Here is a 17,191-nt window from a genome sequence, read left to right as displayed (position 1 = left end):
GCCCGCCCCTTGCCCGAGCCCAGAGGGGCTGGACCTGGGCTCCCAGGGCATTGCCTGAGCTTGGCCACCTGGGCCGCCCAGTGGAGAGAGGGAGTCCAGGGAACCCAACAGAGTCTCGCCCTCTGTCTCATCGCCCTGCCCCCCGCGTTTTCCTAGTGGACTCAGCCCTCTGGCCTGGAGCTCAGGGCCTGTGCCCGGGTGGCACGTGTCAGTCTCCATGGCTGCTTCCTTCACTGCATGCTTAGGTTTCCAGGGAGCCATTTCGCTCTGATGAGGCCATTCAGCGCCCAGAGCAGTTAGTTCCAGTGGATAGTTTTTGAGTGGTTGAGTGACCTGCCGAGAGAACTGAACCTGTAATTTGGGGCGGCTGCCAGCAGGTGGCGGTGGTGTTGTCAGTGTCCGACCATGGGGTGTGGGGGGCTGCTAGTTCTTTGTTCTTCTCAAGTTTGCGTGTGTGTAATACGTGCTGCCAGATGTTTTGCTGGCCATGGATGACCTGTGACAACTGCCAGAGGTGTGCAGTTCCCTGAGATGGACCTGTGGGAGCAGGTGCCTGAGTGGGTGTGCCAGTATGTGGGTGGATGTGCATGTGCAGGGGCAGGTGTGCCAGTGAGTGTGCGAGGGGGCCTCCTGATGTGGGAAGTGCATGTAGAATGTAGCCGTTGGGCCACCTGGTTCTCTTGGTGGTGGGGCCTGAGCCTCTGAGTGTGTGTCCCCTCCTCCCTCTGGGCCTCGGTTTTGCCTGCCGGCGGAGGAGTTGGGGGGCCTGCCTGCCCCGAAGCTCTCAGGAGCTGGGTTTCTGGAACAAAATTTCCCTAAAAGCAGATTCTTTTAGAAAAACAGAGACTTGGGCAAGTTGGTAAACTGAGTCGCTGGCCCAGGCCCTGTCACCGTGTCTGCAATGAGCAGGTCCTACACTCTTGAAGTAGGTGGACGCCACCCTGAGAGGCGGGGTTCGACCCCCCTCCTTCTGCCCACCCCTGCACTTTGGCCTGGTGGAGGAATGCTTGTTTCTTCAGCCCCCGTCAGAGGACTGCCTCAGTGGACCACCTCCCCCCAACCAGACCTCGCTGCCCAGAGAGGAAGGCGGCCACACGGGGGCCGTGTCTCGGAAGGCAGGCCTCTTCCTCTTGCCGAGATGGTCCAGAAAGGGCCAGACACACAGAGATGTTTTTATCCCGCCGTTGGCACAGTGAGACTTGCTTTCCCAGAGAAGCTGAGAACAAATTAGGAGCCATCGCCCCGACAACTCTGGGTGCCGGCAGGCCTGAGTGGGGAGGGACCCGCTTCTTCCTGCAGCTTGAGAGCTGAAGCCCTCTTAGGGAGAGCCCCCGACAGCCCCTCGGGCACCCCCGGGGGTCTGGGCCGCCTGTGTGAGGTGGAATGAAGCGGCTGCTTAGGACGGATGGACTTGGCCTTGGCCCGGCACATAGGGAGCAGAGCTGCAGGCTCCCCAGCAGGGCCCAGGGCCTGAGGATGTGAGTGGGGTGAGGGCTGCCCCCCAGGAAATGCTGGGAGCTCCTGAGCAGGTGGACCCTCCGCTCTGAGGGCAAAGCCCCAGGAGGTCGTGGGATTTGCTCAGGGGGTCAGCCAGTGCTTTGGACAGCCTCTCGTGGCCGCCAGGTTGAGGTAGGGGCCAGATGCACAGCTCTGTGTCCACGCAGAGGCCCCCAGCCGGGGTTCAGGGGAGCAGAGGGCCCAGGTACCGCCAGCCCCTCCTCGTGTGAGTGGTGAGTACAGGCAGGGGGTGGGCTTTACTGGGGGTGAGGGGGCCCCATGTGGAGGCCACTGCTGTCATTTAGCCAAGATGGAGGGGCACGGGCTGGTGGGAGAGGAGTGGGGCTCTGGGCCGACTAGGACCTCGGTTGATGCAGGGCCAGCCTGAATTCAGTGTCTTGTCTGTGGCCCTCAGAGCCAGGCTGGAGCTTCCTGGGGGGCCGTGGGCGGGGCCTGAGGCTTGTTTTCTCATCTGCAGCGTGGGTGGTGTGGGTACGAGGCAGGTGCTGGCCAGAGGGTGATGGCGTGGGACGGGGAGTCAGCAGCACTGGTCTTGGGCACCACACCTCCCTGTATCCCTTCCTCCCTGCCTGCATCCCTCCCTCCCTCCCTCCCTCCCTCCCTCCCTCCCTCCCCACCCCACTTCGGGGTCTTTGGAAGTGGGAAAGACAAACGAAAATGTCATTAGTGTTTAAAAAGCCCTCCCCCAGGTTTGCATCTGTCCTGGTGACAGCACATCTCTAACAGGACTTGTTGGCAGGGTGCCGAGACGGCCAGAACCCCGCTGCTTAGGTTTCTTGGGGCTTGTTTGTCCAGATCTGCATGGCCTGTCAGGGGCTGGGCTGTGGTGAGTGGGCCAGTGCTCTGGGAAGGGGACTGTGGGAACAGCTTCAGGAAGACACACGTGGCATTTCTCACCTTGGCAGGCTGCAGACTGGTTCCATGTGGAAACTCCTTACCGCACCCCCCCTACTGCCCCCCACATTCCACGGGGGCTTTTGGACTTGCATGGGTTTATGCGTTCAGTGTTACTGGAGTGAGACTTGTGGTCCCAGGGAGCCCCTTTGAGGCCCTGTTCTGCCTTGAAGGACTTACCTATTAGGTGGGGGGTAGGGGGTGTGGACAGATGGGGAAACTGAGGCCCAAAAGGTGGAATTAAAGTCACGACAACAGGTTAATCACATCCGATTCCTTCATAATTTTCTCTTTCTGCTTTCTGGTCCATGTTGGGCATTTCCGGGGTGGCTGCTGGGCACCGAGCAGCCTGGCGCTGAGGGTGTAGAGCTGATGGGTCCACTCAGTGTCTCTGTCCCTGCTCTCCTCCCTCTCCCCGAGTCACCTTATGGGACAAAATGAAGTGCCAGCCTGGGGTGCCTTTTCCTGGCTTTAGACCCAAGTCTCCACTAACTGGCTGGGTGACCTTGGGCCTGCCTCTCGCCTCGGTCATTTCATCTGTGAAGTGGGTGGGTCAGGGAGGAGCCTCCCTCTCAGGGCCCTGCCATTTCAGATGGCCCATGGAGGGCTGTCAGGGGCTGACCGGCACCTTGGCTTGCTGGCCAGGGATCAGGTGGTGAGTGGGCAGGAGACTGAGGGCTGCCAGGGCCTCCTGCAGTGGTTCTGGGCCCTTCCCTGGCTCAGTGGCCCCTGGACCTGCTCAGTTAGGTTTCGAGTGAGGGCATCCTGCCCTGGGGGTGCTGTAAAGACCTCCACCCAACCTCCTCGGGCAGCCCGTCCTCTGGCAGCACGGAATGTCCTTTAAGACCCTTTGGGGGCTCCCCATCTGTGGGCACGATGAGATGGCCCCCACTGCTCTCTTCCCTGTTACCCCACAGACACCCCCCTCCCCACCCCTGGGCTCCTGCGATGCCCAGAAGGCGCCTCACCTGCTGCTCCTGCCGCCCAGAAGCCCCTGCCCAGATCCGGGTATTGCTGGCTGCCGCCCCTCCCCTGCTCTGCCCTCTGCCTGGAGCTTTAGAGGCGGCCCTGGCGATGGAGAGCTGTGTGCCTGGTGTTCCAGTAGCTGGCTCCCTGCCCCAAGGACGGCTGTGCTTGGCCTGCGGGCTCCCAGAGTGCAGGAGACCCCTCTGGATAGCCCCTTCCAACCAGAGGAGCAGGGGGGCACCTCGTGGCTCCAGAGGGCAGAGTGGCTGATCACGAAGGGGAGCCGCGCCAGCCCAGGGCACACGTGTCCCTGGCACGTGATCCCGTGGAGCCCGGATGTCGGTACCCGCTTCCCGACAGGCACGCCACACGGCTGGGACCCAGGTGGTCTGAGCCCTGGCCGCACCCAGGCGAGGCGCATCAGGAGGGCCGTGCCAGGCCGAGGGGAGCTCCAAGCATACAGGAGCCTGGTCTGCGGGGCGGGTCCCTCCGACGGCAGGGCACCCGCGGCACCGTCCACCCCCTGCCAGCCCTTGGCTCCCCTCTCGGGCTCCTTCCCCCCGCCCTGTTTTGGAGGCGGCTGGTCTCTGGATTCCCAGCTGAGGGTACCTCCCTGACACTGGTCCCAGGTGGGCCAGGCCTCAGGAGCCCCAAACCTCCCAGGACCCCGAGGGTCGGGGAGGGGTGCTGCTGGGGCAGAGGTGGCGGGTCGCAGCCTCCTGGCCAGTGGCCCTGTCTGGAGCAGAGAGGAGAGGGAACGTCCATGTCGTTATGGAGTGTGAGCTGTACGTGGGTTCAGGCGGCGGCGTGAGGCTGGGAGTGGGCAGGCAGCGGCGGGGTCGGTGGGCGTCAGGAGGTGTCTGGGCTCCCGGTGAAGTAGTGTCCAGGAGCTGTGCCCCTCCCCACTGCCGGCCAGCGGCAGCTCTGTCCCCAGGCCTGTCCTCTGCCCCTCGACGGCCTGTCTGTCCACCCGCAGCTATGCCAGAGCCCTGCGTCCTCCAGGGCCTCGGCCCTCCCTCCTCTGGAGTCTGGCCTGCAGGGCTGGGTGCCCACTGCCCATTCTCAGTGGCCGTGTACCCTCCATCCTGTGCCTTCTGTAACTAAGCATGTGGGGTCCCGAGAGAAGGGCTGGGGTCCCTTCAGACACACAGCAAGGCTGTGGCCAGCCTGGGGAGAGCCGGCTCTCCCAGCTGGCCCCCCCTCACATCCCTTCCAGCCTCAGGTCCCCTCTCTGATCCTGTTTCTTAGTCCTGTGGCGCGATCAGAAATGGGGGACTCTCAGATAATGGGCTGCGGGGTGCTTGGCAGACTGGAATGTGGGGCATCCCTGGGTGCCACTGTGGTGACCCCTGGGGCTGCAGGCTGAGCTGGGGGCTGGGAGACAGGGCGAGGCCTCTCCCGAGGGGCAGGAGGGGTGCCTGCAGGTCCCCACCACACTCCTTCAAGTGCCCAGCCCTCCGCCGGGGCCCCTTTCCCGGGAGACCGTCCTCCCAGAGGGTGGAGGCAAGGCCTCCAGAGCTTCCTCTTCTGGAGACAAGGCCGCCCTCAGAGCCCCGGTCTCCCTCTGGCCAGTGGCTTGCCTGCTGTCCCTACAGCTGCGGCCGGTGGTCTTCGTGGACCCTCAGGGCCCTCCCTGCTGCCCAAGTGCTAACGGGTGACCCCTGCTTTGTCCCTGCACAGCTGCCCCTCGCCTCTGCCAGGGGTGCCTCCACACCCCCGTGCTCCTGCTGCCCCCTGGCCAGCTCTGGGCCCACGTTCTCCCAGGTTCTCGGCGGGGCGGCCCTCTCCAGCCCGGGGGCAGTTTGGTCCCACCTCCCAGACCTGGGCTCCTCGTTGCCCCCAAAGTGGGCTGCCCTGTCCGTCCTCCCTGAGTGCGGCCGAGGTCACAGTGCCAGGACCGGGCCAGTGCGTCCCTTCAGCCCCACCCCCGTCCCGAGCCTGGACCCTTGTCCCTCCAGACACTCCAGCATCTTGTTTCCTTTTATTTTCAGGTTTTGACTCAGATGTTCCCCGTCTAAAATTTCAGTTGTCTTCTGCATTGTCTAACATACCACTTATTTACTTATCTCGTTATCATTTCTCTTCTTCCAGGAGAACGTAAGCCCCATGGAGGCAGGGATTTTCGTCTGTTTTAGTCCTGGCACCCCAGAGGGTGCACGACACTGGGCACTCAGTGACTCTCTCTGGAACAATCAAGGGGATGGGGGATGGAGGGGTGGGTAGATAGATGGATGGTAGGGGGATGGGTGGGGAATGGGTGGGTAGATGGACAGGGTTGAGTGGATGGCAGGTGAATGGGTGAAAAGTTTTACATGTTGGGACTCCGCAGAAGATCTGTGTTTTAATAAAAGGGCTCTGCTGCCTTTATTTACATGCAGCTTCTCGTCAGCCCACACAAAAGCCCTGTGAACCTGAGCAGCGCGGTGCTCCAGTTTGACCAGAGATGAGGTGGAGCCTTGGCGGAGTCGTCACTTGGCCGGGCCACACAGCTTGCGTGTGGCAGAGCTGGGACTGGAGCCCAGCTGCCTGACTCGAGAGCGGGGCTGTCCCGACTCTGATGCTCTGACACCTTCCCCAGATGAGGAGGTTGCAGCAGGGCACTGAGATCGCCCCACGAGGGGATGGCGGAGCCCAGGAGCCAGCCCGTGAGGCCCAGCTCCGCCTGCCCATGGCCGGTCACTTAACTCTGGTTGAGGTGGGCTCCTCCTGTCTGGAGGGCAGGGCGGTGCCTGGTCTCCCCAGGGGGTTGGGAGGAGGTCGAATGAGATGGGCACGTGCCCCCAGCCATTGCCAGCATGGAACGGGCTTGCCAGGCACGGGTCTGGCCGAGTCACCTGTTGCCTCCCAGCCAGCTCTGCCCACGGCCTGTACTGCCATGTCTTCACCGGCTCCTTGTGCCAAAGCCCAGCTCACCGGACCTCACCTGCGAGGCCTGGCGCTACCTGTTCCCTCCTGAGCTGCTGTGTCACCTGACCCAGGTGCAGAGCTCTGTGCTCACCAGCTGCTCTGTTGCCATGGCTACCTGGCAGGCCGAGGAGGGAGCAGGCTGGGGTAAAGAGGGGCCAGGAAGGGCCTCCAGGCTGAGCAGAGCGTGTGGGGCCTCAGCCACCCTGCCGGTAGCTGGCATTGTGCGACCAGAGCGTGGGGGGTTGTTGATCTGGCCAATATCTAGCTATAAATATGGGAATAAATCGATAAATAAAGTTTGGCTATTCCATGAACTGGGACCGCGTCTCTGTAGGTGGATGGTTGCCAAGATCCTAATTACGAGAAGAGATTGCATGATAGAGAAAAATGCAGCGGCATTTTCTTTGCTTTTGCTCTTAAAGGTGGAGGACACACACACACACACACACACACACACACACACACACACACACACACACACCCGAGGTTTTATTATGTCCTGTGCAAGGTTGTTATTCCTCAGTGCCAGTAAAAAGAGAGAAGATTCCGTGAGAGCTTTTAATGAGTTCTAGTTTTAGAAGCCATCAGGAAAATAATTGCCTGATTTAAACATTTACTAAGTTAAGGTGTTTTATAGTCTCTCCCGCTCTCTGGTGCCCACGCCTGGGCACATGGCTCCCAGTGCCTGCCGCCCTCGTGCACCGTGGCTGGGGCTGCTTGCCATCCCCAGGGGCTCCATCCTAGGGCAGCCCTGGGGGGCTTCTGGGCTCCCAGCATGGCCCCTGTGACCAGCCAGGCCTTGAGGTCACACCCCGGGGACTGAGTCCTGGACTTCTGCCTGGAGTTCGGCTCCTACCCCAGCTCCTGGTGGGGCCCAGATCTCTGGCACAGCCCCCTCATTTGCCCTTGGCATCCTCCATCGGGAGCCCAGGCCTGCTCAGGTGCCCAGCACGGTGACCGGAGGGACAGCCATCCGTGCCGGTCGCCTGTGCCCAGATACTGACGCTCTGTGTGCTGCCCCCTCCCCTGGGCCCCTCCCTCTCCTGGCCCGTCATCAGGTCTGCCCCCAGCCAGCACGTCCCAGCACCTGTGAGTGATCCTGGAGGAGGTGGAGGTGCTGGCCCACAAACTCCTCCACCGGCCAAAGGCCTGGGGCTGGGGGTGGGGACCGCAGACACTGGGCAGCCAGGGTCACACCTGCTTGCATTACTAGGGAAGTGCGCCTGGGGCTCCCTGCCCCAGACCTTGCAGGGGGGCTGGAGGCTGTGCGCCCACAGGCTCATCTGGCTGGGAGCTGGGATCCTGGGGTCCCCATGCTCTGAGCAGCCCCTCGGAGCCAGTCCGGTCTGTTCTCTGAGGTCACATAGGAGGCTTCTGCCTGGGAGTCCAGGAGGGGTCTGTGGCCCCAGGCTCACCTGCCACCCTTTCCCCGTGGTCCGTCCGGCTCTGCGTGGGGGGTGGGGGTGGGTGCACCCTGCTGATCCCCTCACGGTGGCCCGAGGTCGGGGGTCAGCCTGGTGCTGGGGCAGTGTCCCCTGGTCCCATCCTCGCTCCCTTGGCCACCGAGCTGGTGGAGACCCGCCGGAGCAGGGGGGCCCTGGACACCCTCGCTGCCCTTATCCCCCCGACGCGGCTTCCTTCTCTTTTGAGTGGGTAGGATCTTTATTCAGAAGGATTGTTCCAGGGAGTGGGGGGCTCTTGAGCGAGGAGGACGCTGTGCCGTATGACGTGCAAACACCTGGGAGTCGGGACAGGCTTCTCGTCTGCAAGGGAGTGCGCCGAGCTGGAGGGGCTGGGCTGGGGCGTCTGCGGGGGGCGCAGGCTGTGGCGAGGAGCTGGGCTCACACTTGGCCAGCATGCCTCCTGTCCCAGCGGGTCGCGGGATGTGTGGTTCGGCTCCTCTTGTGTGAGGCAGAGAGGGAATTAGGGGTCCGGGCCCAGCCTCGTCCTGGGCGAGTCAAGTCTGAGTCACGTGGGGAAGGGTCTCTGCAGAAAGCCGTTCCTGAAACACGGAGTGTTGCCAGGAGCCCAGCCTGAGCGTCTCTTCCAAGCGAGTGATTTATTCATCGCCGAACAACTCGGAGGGTCATGGGTCTGAGGGCGAAGCAGGGCCCCAGGACAGTCTGCAGAGGACGTGGGGCTGGAGGCGCTCCTCAACGCCAGCCGAGCGGTGGCGACGGTCAGCGGCCGGAGTCTCAGGCATCTTAAAAAGAGGGAGGCTGGGAATGAAGGAGGGTGTCCATGTCAAAGGTTACATCGACTCCCCAGATCCCAGTGAGTGGAGACCTCCCAGGAGGCAGCTGTGATGATGAGTTTCTGGAGGATGAGATGCGGGTGCCCTTGGAGCGCAGTCCCGGCGGGTCGCCCGCGTGAGGCTCCGCCTCCTCGGTGCTGCCGGCCTGTGTGCCCGGTGCTCTGGGTGCATCTCAGCTCACGCCGGCGGACCGGGTCATTGCCGCTCCGGGCCGCCGTCCTCGGCCACAGCCCCGACCGTGTTCGGAGGGCTCCTCGCTACAGAAAGGTCACGTGGGGAGGAGACAAGGCCCTGGTGGAGACGGCAGTTTGTAGAGCTGGTCGGCAGCCCCTGCGCCTGTGTGTTTGCAGCGTTTGGAGCTGCATCTCCGTGGGGGCCTCTCCCGAAGCCCAGAACGTGAGCGGGACCGGGGACCCCGTGTTCCACCCGGGCTGTCCCGGGTTCTCGGGGTCAGGGCTGCTGCAGACAAGGAACACCCGCCGCAGCGGCCGTGTGTCCCGCCGAGCCCAGGCCCCAGGAGGCACCGGGCTCGCGGCCCCTGCTCAGCCACCCCCTCCCTGCCCTCTCCCTTGCCGAGGCTCCGTCCCTGTGCCCACGGGAAGGGATCCAGCGCGTGCACGTTAAGTCTGCCGGTGCCAGCGGCCGTGGCACCAGACGTCCCTGGGAGTACCCGCCGCCCCTGGGTGCTGATCAGGTGTCCCGACTGCGGGGGCTGCCCCGCTCCCAGCGGTGACCCAGGGAAGGGGGGCCGGGTGGGCGTGAACGCGGGTGCCGGTATTCCCCAGCTGCGTATCCCGGGGCAAGTCCCTTAACCTCTGGTGATGATTTCCCCGTCTGTGAAGTGGGGGTACCAGCGGTGCCCTCACACAGCATGGGAGGCTGTGTGCCCTAGAAAAGCTCCTCTGAGCGCCCGAGTCCAAGTGCACCCACGGTCAGGCTCAGGGCCCCCAGGCCAGCCTTGTGCGAGAGACTTCTGTCCGCGGCCCACCGGGCAAGCTCAGGGGCCGAGGTCAAGGTTGGTGGTCTGGTGGCCTTGGGACAGGAACCTGGAAGTGTGAAGAGGTGTGTCTGTCTGCCTGAGGCCCGGCTGAGCCCGCGGCTGTCACGTGTGACCTTGAGGTCTGGACCTTAGGGTGGCGCCTAAGCTTGGCCTCCCCACCAGTGGCCTCAGCCAGGGAGGGCCGTGGGGATGCGGATCCCGGAAATGGGCCCAGGCCAAGGCCACTCGAGGCCCCACGCTCACCACCACCTTCTCGGCCGTGGGCCCCGTCCCAGCAGAGCCGCCGCCTCCGCCGTGTGTGAGCCCCGTGGTGGAATTGCAGTTGATGGTACGTGTTGGTTTAAGATCAGGCTAATGGCTTCGTCTCTCAGAGCACTCCTAAAAAGGGGATGAGTCTCCTTGTGATATTTTGCAGCGGGGTGAAATGACCCTCGTGGAAGTCAGTCCAGGCTCCGCATGAGCTGCAGGGTGGTAGGGGCAGGGGCGGGCTGTGAACCCCCCCCCCCCCCCCCCGTCTCACGGGCGTGAAAGAACCTTCCCTCTGGCTCTACCCTGGCCGCGCGCTGGGCACTGAGGGAGGAGGAGGTTTGGATTTGCCCAGTGGTAGGTGGGGGAACCTGGCTCCAACGTGAATGGCTTTGCGCAGGGTCACCTGGCTGGCCGGTGGAGGAGCCGTCTCCTGCAGGGAGAGGGCTTCAAGTCAGCGGGCATCAGTGCCAATCCCAGCCCTCCCCCTTTCTGTGAGGCCCGGGAGGTCACACACCTTTCCGAGTCCCGCAACCTCCATTGTCAGGTGGGTGCTGTGACTTCCCTTCACAGGTGCTGCCAGGTGTGAAGGTGGCCATGTGTGATGTGCCCCTAGCACAGCCCCAGGCGAGTGGTCTGTGAGTGGTGTGGCCACATCCCTCACCAGCATCATTGGTACTTTTGCTGGGCAAAGTGGAGTTAGGATAGAGGTGGGCGGCATGGAGGATGCAAGAGCCCAGCATGACCTGCAGGGTGGGAGGTACCCCAGTTTCCTGGCCTCAGTTCTGCTTCTTACCCCATTCACTAGCTTCACGAAGTTGCTCATTCTTTAGACAGCAGTGGGGCTACCGTCCATCCACCCACACACCACCGTCCATCCATCGTCCATCCATCCATCTACCCACCACCCACCCACGTGTGCTGGCCCATGCTAGGGGCCGAGTGTACAGAGAAGGGAAAGTGGACCCTCTGTCAAGGAGCCCCCCTGGGAGGGAATGAGGAGTGAGGTGTCTGCAGGACTGACAGGCCTGTGGGAGGTGCAGACTGTGCCCTCTGCTCTCAGCCTCTTTGCCCCTTTAGTCAGGCCTGCAGGACAGTGCTGGGGCCACAGCCGTGCACGAGACTGGACTGCAACCTTCCAGGCTCCTCTGTACACAGCAAGGGAGCGCACAGCCCTGGGGTCCTCAGCATGGGGTTTGGCCTCGGGGTCAGGGGACAGTATTTCAGATCCCAGCAATGTCTCTGACTTGCGGGGTGACCCTGGGCTTGTTTCTGGTCCTTGGCTCTCATTTAGCACTCTTGGTGGCCGTGCCCTTGACCTAATGGCTGCCATCTTGTTTCCACAGAGTGACCTATTGGATGTGAACCAGATCATCAAAGACCTGGCCTCCATGGTGTCAGAGCAAGGAGAGGCCATCGGTGGGTACCCATGCCGTCCACCCAGCCGCCTGCCCGTTCCCCCAGGCGTGGGCCCACGGCAAGGCCTGGGCAGGTTTGGAGGTGTAGGCATCTGCCGCATTCCTTCCCCACCTGCTCAGGTCGCCCCCAGCCCCTCGGGAAGGCCGGGCCTGAGGAGTTTCACTCAAGAGGGTGGCCCACCCGTTCTGCTCATGGAAGAGCCCTGGCCTGCCTGCCCCCGCCACCCCCACTCCGGGCCTTCCTCCCCAGCCAGGGACTCCCCAGGGGGAGGACAAACTGTCCTGGGCGGGGGATGGGCTGCAGCGGGTCCCCCCGCGGAGACTGCTGGGGGTGTGTAGCCGGGAGCCACTTCCCAGGAAACGTGCGTGGTGGGTTACAGGGCTGTGAGCGGGGAGCTGACGTCCCTGCTGTTTCCCAGTCTCCCCCACGTGAGGGCATCTGCCCCACCCAGCCCGGCCTGCCACCTGCTATGGCCTTAAGGCTTTCCTGCTGCTGCCCTGAGTGCCCGGGTGCCCTGGGCAGCGGGGAGGTCGGGGAGGGGGTACTCACAGCCCCTGGCCTGGAAGAGCAAGGCGGCTCGGGGCGCCCAGAGCCACTCGGCCAGCAGTCAGCACCCAGCCACAGCCCAGGGCTGCCCCCCACCCTCCACCCCCATTCCCCTGCCGAGTCGTTGCCTCACTGGGGTCCCCTGGCTCTGGGTAACCTCCCGCCTCTCAGGCCTGGGCGCCGGGGAGGTGCCGAGGCCCATGCACGCCCTGCTCCCCAGCGGGCGGCCCGGCTGCCCTCTCGGGGTGTGCTGCATCCCCAGGAACAGAGAGGGTCGGGCCGCGCTGCCTCAGGCCCCTCGCTCAGCTGCAGAGCCTGGGCTCCTGCAGGACCCTGCTCTGGGCGGGGCCGCCCGTCACCCCAGGGCCCCCTCTGTCTCCACGTCCTCCCTCACCCTCACTCTGGCTGGCCGTCTCGTGCTGGGTGTGCAGGAGGCTTTTACGCTCCAGATGGACACCCAGGTGTCACCTGGATGGTCACTGAGCCCCATCACTGATCGGTAGGGGCTGTGTCCCAGGCGGGGAGGTGGCGAGGACTCACCTGCTGTGACCCTGGTTGGGGCCCGACGGAGGGGATGGGCACCTGGGCGCAGACGGGCCCCCGCTGCGTGCTGCGTGCTGTTATGGGTGTCCCCGCGACGATGGTTGTCGGTCTGGGGCCACCGTCCCCTCTACGGGGGGCAGTGGAGACCCGGGGCCACGAGCCGGGGTCGGGGGCTCTGCTCTCCACGGCCCGTCCCATCTGCAGCCAGGCGCCCGTTGGCCTCCGCCCGCCCTGAGCCTCCGGTGCCTTTCCAGGGTCCAGCAGCGGCGAGGCCGCGTGCCGGCGCAGCTCCAGCCCCGAGCCGGCCGTGGTGGCCCCGCTGCCCGGGCCGGGCTGTGCGCCCCTGCGGCCGGGCTCCCACTCACGCACCAAGACGCGGAAGCCCAACTTCAGCCCGCAGGAGACCGAGGTGCTGGTGCAGAGGGTGACGCACCACTACCCGCTGCTGTTCGGGGCTCTGCGGGGCCCACCCGCCCGGAAGCACCGCGTGTGGAGCCGCATCCTGCAGGCGGTGAACGCGCTGGGCTACTGCCGCCGGGACCTGGGCGACGTCAAGCACAAGTGGCGGGACCTGCGAGGGGTGGTGCGCAGGAAGCTGGCCGAGCGCCCCCGGGCCCCCGGCCCCGTCCTCACGCCCGTCGAGCGCATGGTGGCTGAGACCTTCGCGGCCCCCGGCCCCGCTGGCGAGGGCCAGCCCGCCGAGGCCCTGCCGAGTAAGTGGACCCTCAACAGCCTGCACGGAGCTTCGAGCAAGAACCGCGGGGGAGAACTGAGACCCCTGTGCGTCTAGATGGGGAGACCGAGGCTCCAGGCCAGTCCTGGGCGTGAAGGAGCTGAGGCTCAGAGCCAGGTCCATCTGGGGTCGCCCCACATGACAGGGCCTCTGCGGGGCCTCCGAGACCTCGGAGAGCCGAGGTCCCCGTGAATCTCTCGGGTGCTCGTGGGAGGCCGGCACCGTTTCCTCCATCACTGGCCCGGCTCAGCTCACCTCCCTGCCCCTGCTGTGCCCTGTCTTGGGCGTGGGGCAGGCAGGGCGGGTGAGCTCACCTCCGACGTCCTCTTGGGCTCTCAGAGTGGGGTCCCTTCTCCCTGGGTCACTCAGCCCCCAGAACAGGCCAGGGCAGTGTCTGGGGCTCGCAGCCTCCCAGGGCCTGGCGACCCCTCGGAGCCCAGGGCCCACCGCCGGGGCCAGCTTTGCAGAAGTTTCTGAGCCTGGTGCGGAGGGCGGGCCGGGCCCTCCGGGGTGCCTCAGCGTCTCCTCCCCGCACCCGTTTTCCTCCTCCTCCTCGAGGCGCCTCTCAGTGTCCGTCAGGGGCGCCCTTCGCCGGGCTGCCTTCTGTCTGCACGTAATGGCTCCACCCACAGCTCCAAGCTGAGCTCCACCGGACCCTTGCCTCACCCCTTCCTGGGGAGCTGCTGGAAGGACTTTGGAGACGATGGCAGAAGCAGGACCAGCTCCCTCCTGAGGGCTGCAGAGTGGGCGGCAGGATTCAGCCTCGTGGGGACGAGCAGGGGCCACAGACGCCCCCAGCAGAGGCCCCAGCAGACCTTCTAGTGGGGGTCTGCACCGAGCAGGGCTGAGCGGATCAGAGACGCACGCAGACCCAGGACGTGGCCGTGCCCTGGGCTGGACCGTGGGGAGGGGCCTAGTTCGGGAGGCCACCTGCTCCCCTACAGGCAGAGACAGACCTGGTTTTGGGGTGCTGCAGGGTGGGCACACTCTAAGGGCCGAGGGGGGCTGGCAGCAGGTGGCATGGGTGTGGCCCTGGGTGTTGAGACCCGTCCCGCGAGTTCCCAGCCCCGGATCGAGGCAGGAGCTTGGTGGCTGTGTTTCTCCTGGTGGCCCCCGGGTGTGGCGCTCGGCATGCTCCGGGGTCACGAGGCCCAGCCTGGCGCAGACGCCCCTGCCTGCTCTGGTGGGCCGGCGGCCCCTCTCCCGGGCCCCGTGGCTCCCGGGCTCTCCTCCGTCGGGACGGTACGCTGACAGCGAGCTCCTCTTGGGATCGGCTGGCACAGTGCTGATTCAGAGAGGTTTGTTGAATGAGTGAGAGAGAGGGGTAGGGGCAGGACACCCCCTCCCGCTCCGGTGGGCTGAGACCAAGCAGGGGAGTGGCTGCCACGCCTGGTTTGGGGGTGGCTCGAGGCCCAGCCGCACCGGCTCCTGCCTCTGGGTCAGTTCTGGCCTGGGGCTTGGGCGGGGTCCGGCTGCAAGGCTGAGGACGGCTGGTTGGCAGAGTGCAGGCCCCCCCCGCACCCGGCATGCCTGTAGCTCTGTCCGTGTTTGGGGGAGTGGTGCTGAGGGGCTTCTCTTTGGTCCCGGGGGGCCTGACCCAGAGTCTGGGTGCCCCGGAGACCCCCAGAGCAGAGGCCTCCAGGGCAGCCCCCGCCGAGCACTCCCCGCAGGGACTGGGGGTGAGCCCAGGGGCCTGCGGCCCTGCCTGTGCCCCCATACTCTCCTGATGGGGCTCCCCATGGAGGGGCCGGACTCAGACTTCAGGGAGGGAACCACAGGCAGGGAAGACGCCCCCTGCTCAACCCGGGGCCCAGGGGACTTGGTGCCTGGGCGGCACCTGCGTTTATGGGAACGGTCCCTGCCTGGGCCTGGGTGGTGCCCAGGAGCGCAGCTCTCCAGGGAGATGTGTGCGTTTAGCCGTTTCTGCCTCTGGAGTACTCACCAAAATGCATGAATTTGGAGGCTTGTCCCGTTTTCCTGCAAGAATTTACCTGACGCACCTTTGCGCCTGGTCCCTGCAGAGGGCCGTGCCCATGGCCGCGGTCACTCCCTGATCGTCTGGGCGGTCCTTCCCTTCGGGAGGAGAGAAAACAGCATAGAGAATCGCCCTGGTCCTCAGCTGGGCGCAAACCCGGTTCCTGCTGGGGTCAAGCCCCGCGGTCCTAACTCACCCCTGCCCTGCGTGCCCTCCAGCTGGGCTGTGCAGCCACAGCGGGGCATGGATGGATTTGCCACCTGTTTTATGCGATGCCGCCTTTTTACCAAGGGCGTCACTGAGGGGAGTCTCGCGGTGTGCAAGGGCGGCCCCTGGGCCTCGTCAGGGCGGCTCAGGTGTGCTGTGGGGCTGGCACCTCTGGGGGGCCGTGTGGACGCACCCAGCAGGCCCCTGCCTGAAGTCCTGGTCCCCACTCAGCCCCTCCCTGTTGCCAGGACCGGCCGGTCAGCGCACTTGCTGATGTCCAGGGCCGAGTGCGGAGGACGCTGTTCCCAGGCCCAGTCCCGCTGTCTCCACGGCGACTCTGTGGGCGTGCAGAGTCATTGCAGAGCCGGGCCTCACCCCTTCCTGAGCGGGCTGCCGCGGCTCCAAGGGACAGGCACTCCCAGGCTCTCTGTCCGGACAGCTCAGGCCGGCCAGTGCCCGCGCCAGGGGGCTGGCCGGTGCCCCGTCACTGCAGCCTCTGTTCTCTGGAGGCTGGGCTCCCCGCTTGTGCCTCGGAGTGATCACCGGGGGGCAGATGCCGTCCACGCCCCGCCCCCACGGCCCTGGGTGACCTCGGGGTCTCCACTCTGTAATTGCTTCTGTTGTCTTAATTTGCAGATAGTATTGAAGCCGGCCTTGAGGCTGCGTCCTCGCACGCAGAGGCGGCCAGTGAGCTCCTGGCTGGAGCCAGCCGGCACCAAGTAAGTCAGTGTGAGGGGACAGCCCGCCGCCCCGCCGGCCCCTGCCCGCGCCTGGGAGGGGCAGGCCCGCAGGGTCTTCTCTGTGCCCAGGCGGGCTGCTCTGGGGGAGGGGAGAGGAAGGGGTTGCGGGCCGCGTGCCCAGGGTGGGAGGTCCCGCCTCCCCCTAGTCTGCACCACCCCCTCCCCCAACCGCGCCGCCGAGAGCACGGCCGGGGCTTCTGCCCACCGCTCAGCAGTGAAGTGAGAGGGCAGGGGTGAGGGGCGGCCAGGAGCAGCGCCCACCAGCTGGGTCTCGCTGCAGTGGGTGCCGACGTGGCTGTTCTCCCTGTTCCCAGCGTGTGCGGCACCCCGGCTGCCCCTGCAGGAAGCTCTGCGGCTTCTCCCTTATTCTCAGAAGGGCAGGATGGGTCTGTCGGTGTCTGCTGCCTTCCTGGAGGGCGCGGGCCATGGAGAGGGCCGCCTGGCCTTCCGGCCGCTGGGCCGGGTGTGTCCGTGTCTGCCCCTGGCCTGGCCCCCGGCTGGAGCTGGTGGGGCCCTCTCTGCTTGGGACGAGTTGGCCGGCTCAGAGGGAGTGAGGACAAATATCTGACCCTGATTTACTTGAGATGGGCTTAGGGCAGCCTTGGGGACCAATGCCGGGCTGCCGGGCTGACCTGCAGCCACCGCGTGAGCCCCTGACTGGGCCAGGCAGGCTCGGACCTGGGTCCAGCAGGGAGGGGGGGCCCGCAGCCGCCCTCCGCTTGCTCGCCATCACTCGCTGGCCCTCCGCTCCGTGCTGCGCCCCGACTCGCAGGGGTGGAGCTCACAGAGCGCATCTCTCCTGGAGCATGCGTCCTAGGGGAGGGCGGGGTGGACAGTCCAGTCCAGTGACGCGAGGGCCCTGGGCCAGCCGAGGCAGGGAGGGCTTCCTGGGGGAGCTCCGAGCAGGAGTTGTCCTGGCAGAGGGGGCAGAGGCCAAGGGAGGGGCTGCCCGGGCGAGCTCGGGACACCCCAGGCCGGGGTGCGGACAGCTGCGTGGGGGCCGTGCCGGCGGGAGCAGGGAGGGGGCTGGGGAGAGATGATGGATGACGTCCTGTTCCCTGGGGGCTTTGGGAAGTCAGGGCTGTGCTGGGCAAGGGACTCCGGTTGCCTTAGCGGGGAGGAGAGGGCACAGGGTGACGGTCTGGACCAGGCAGGGCTGTGGGCAGGGCGAAGCGTGGGAAAGAGCGGCCCCTCCTAGCAGCTGCGCTCCCTTCCCAGGCCTCCCGTCCCTCAGGGAGCCCAG

At 65.4% G+C, this 17,191-nt stretch overlaps 1 protein-coding gene across 1 annotated transcript in view; it reads left to right on the top strand.

Annotated features, from left to right (window-relative positions):
- The window catches only part of TSNARE1 (t-SNARE domain containing 1), a 50,340-nt gene that overhangs the window by 31,669 nt on the left and 1,480 nt on the right, over nt 1–17,191 (top strand). Inside the window, exons 10-12 of the mRNA XM_065895158.1 lie at nt 11,132–11,204; nt 15,845–15,927; nt 16,292–16,454. Of these exons, the coding sequence (XP_065751230.1) occupies nt 11,132–11,204; nt 15,845–15,927; nt 16,292–16,454 (319 nt within the window). The remainder of the gene's footprint in view (nt 1–11,131; nt 11,205–15,844; nt 15,928–16,291; nt 16,455–17,191) is intronic.

Source organism: Phocoena phocoena, chromosome 17 (genome assembly GCF_963924675.1).
Source record: "Phocoena phocoena chromosome 17, mPhoPho1.1, whole genome shotgun sequence".
In the NCBI taxonomy this organism is placed as follows: domain Eukaryota; kingdom Metazoa; phylum Chordata; class Mammalia; order Artiodactyla; family Phocoenidae; genus Phocoena; species Phocoena phocoena.
Note: the sequence above shows the minus strand (reverse complement) of the source record. Positions and strands in the feature narration are given on the sequence as shown.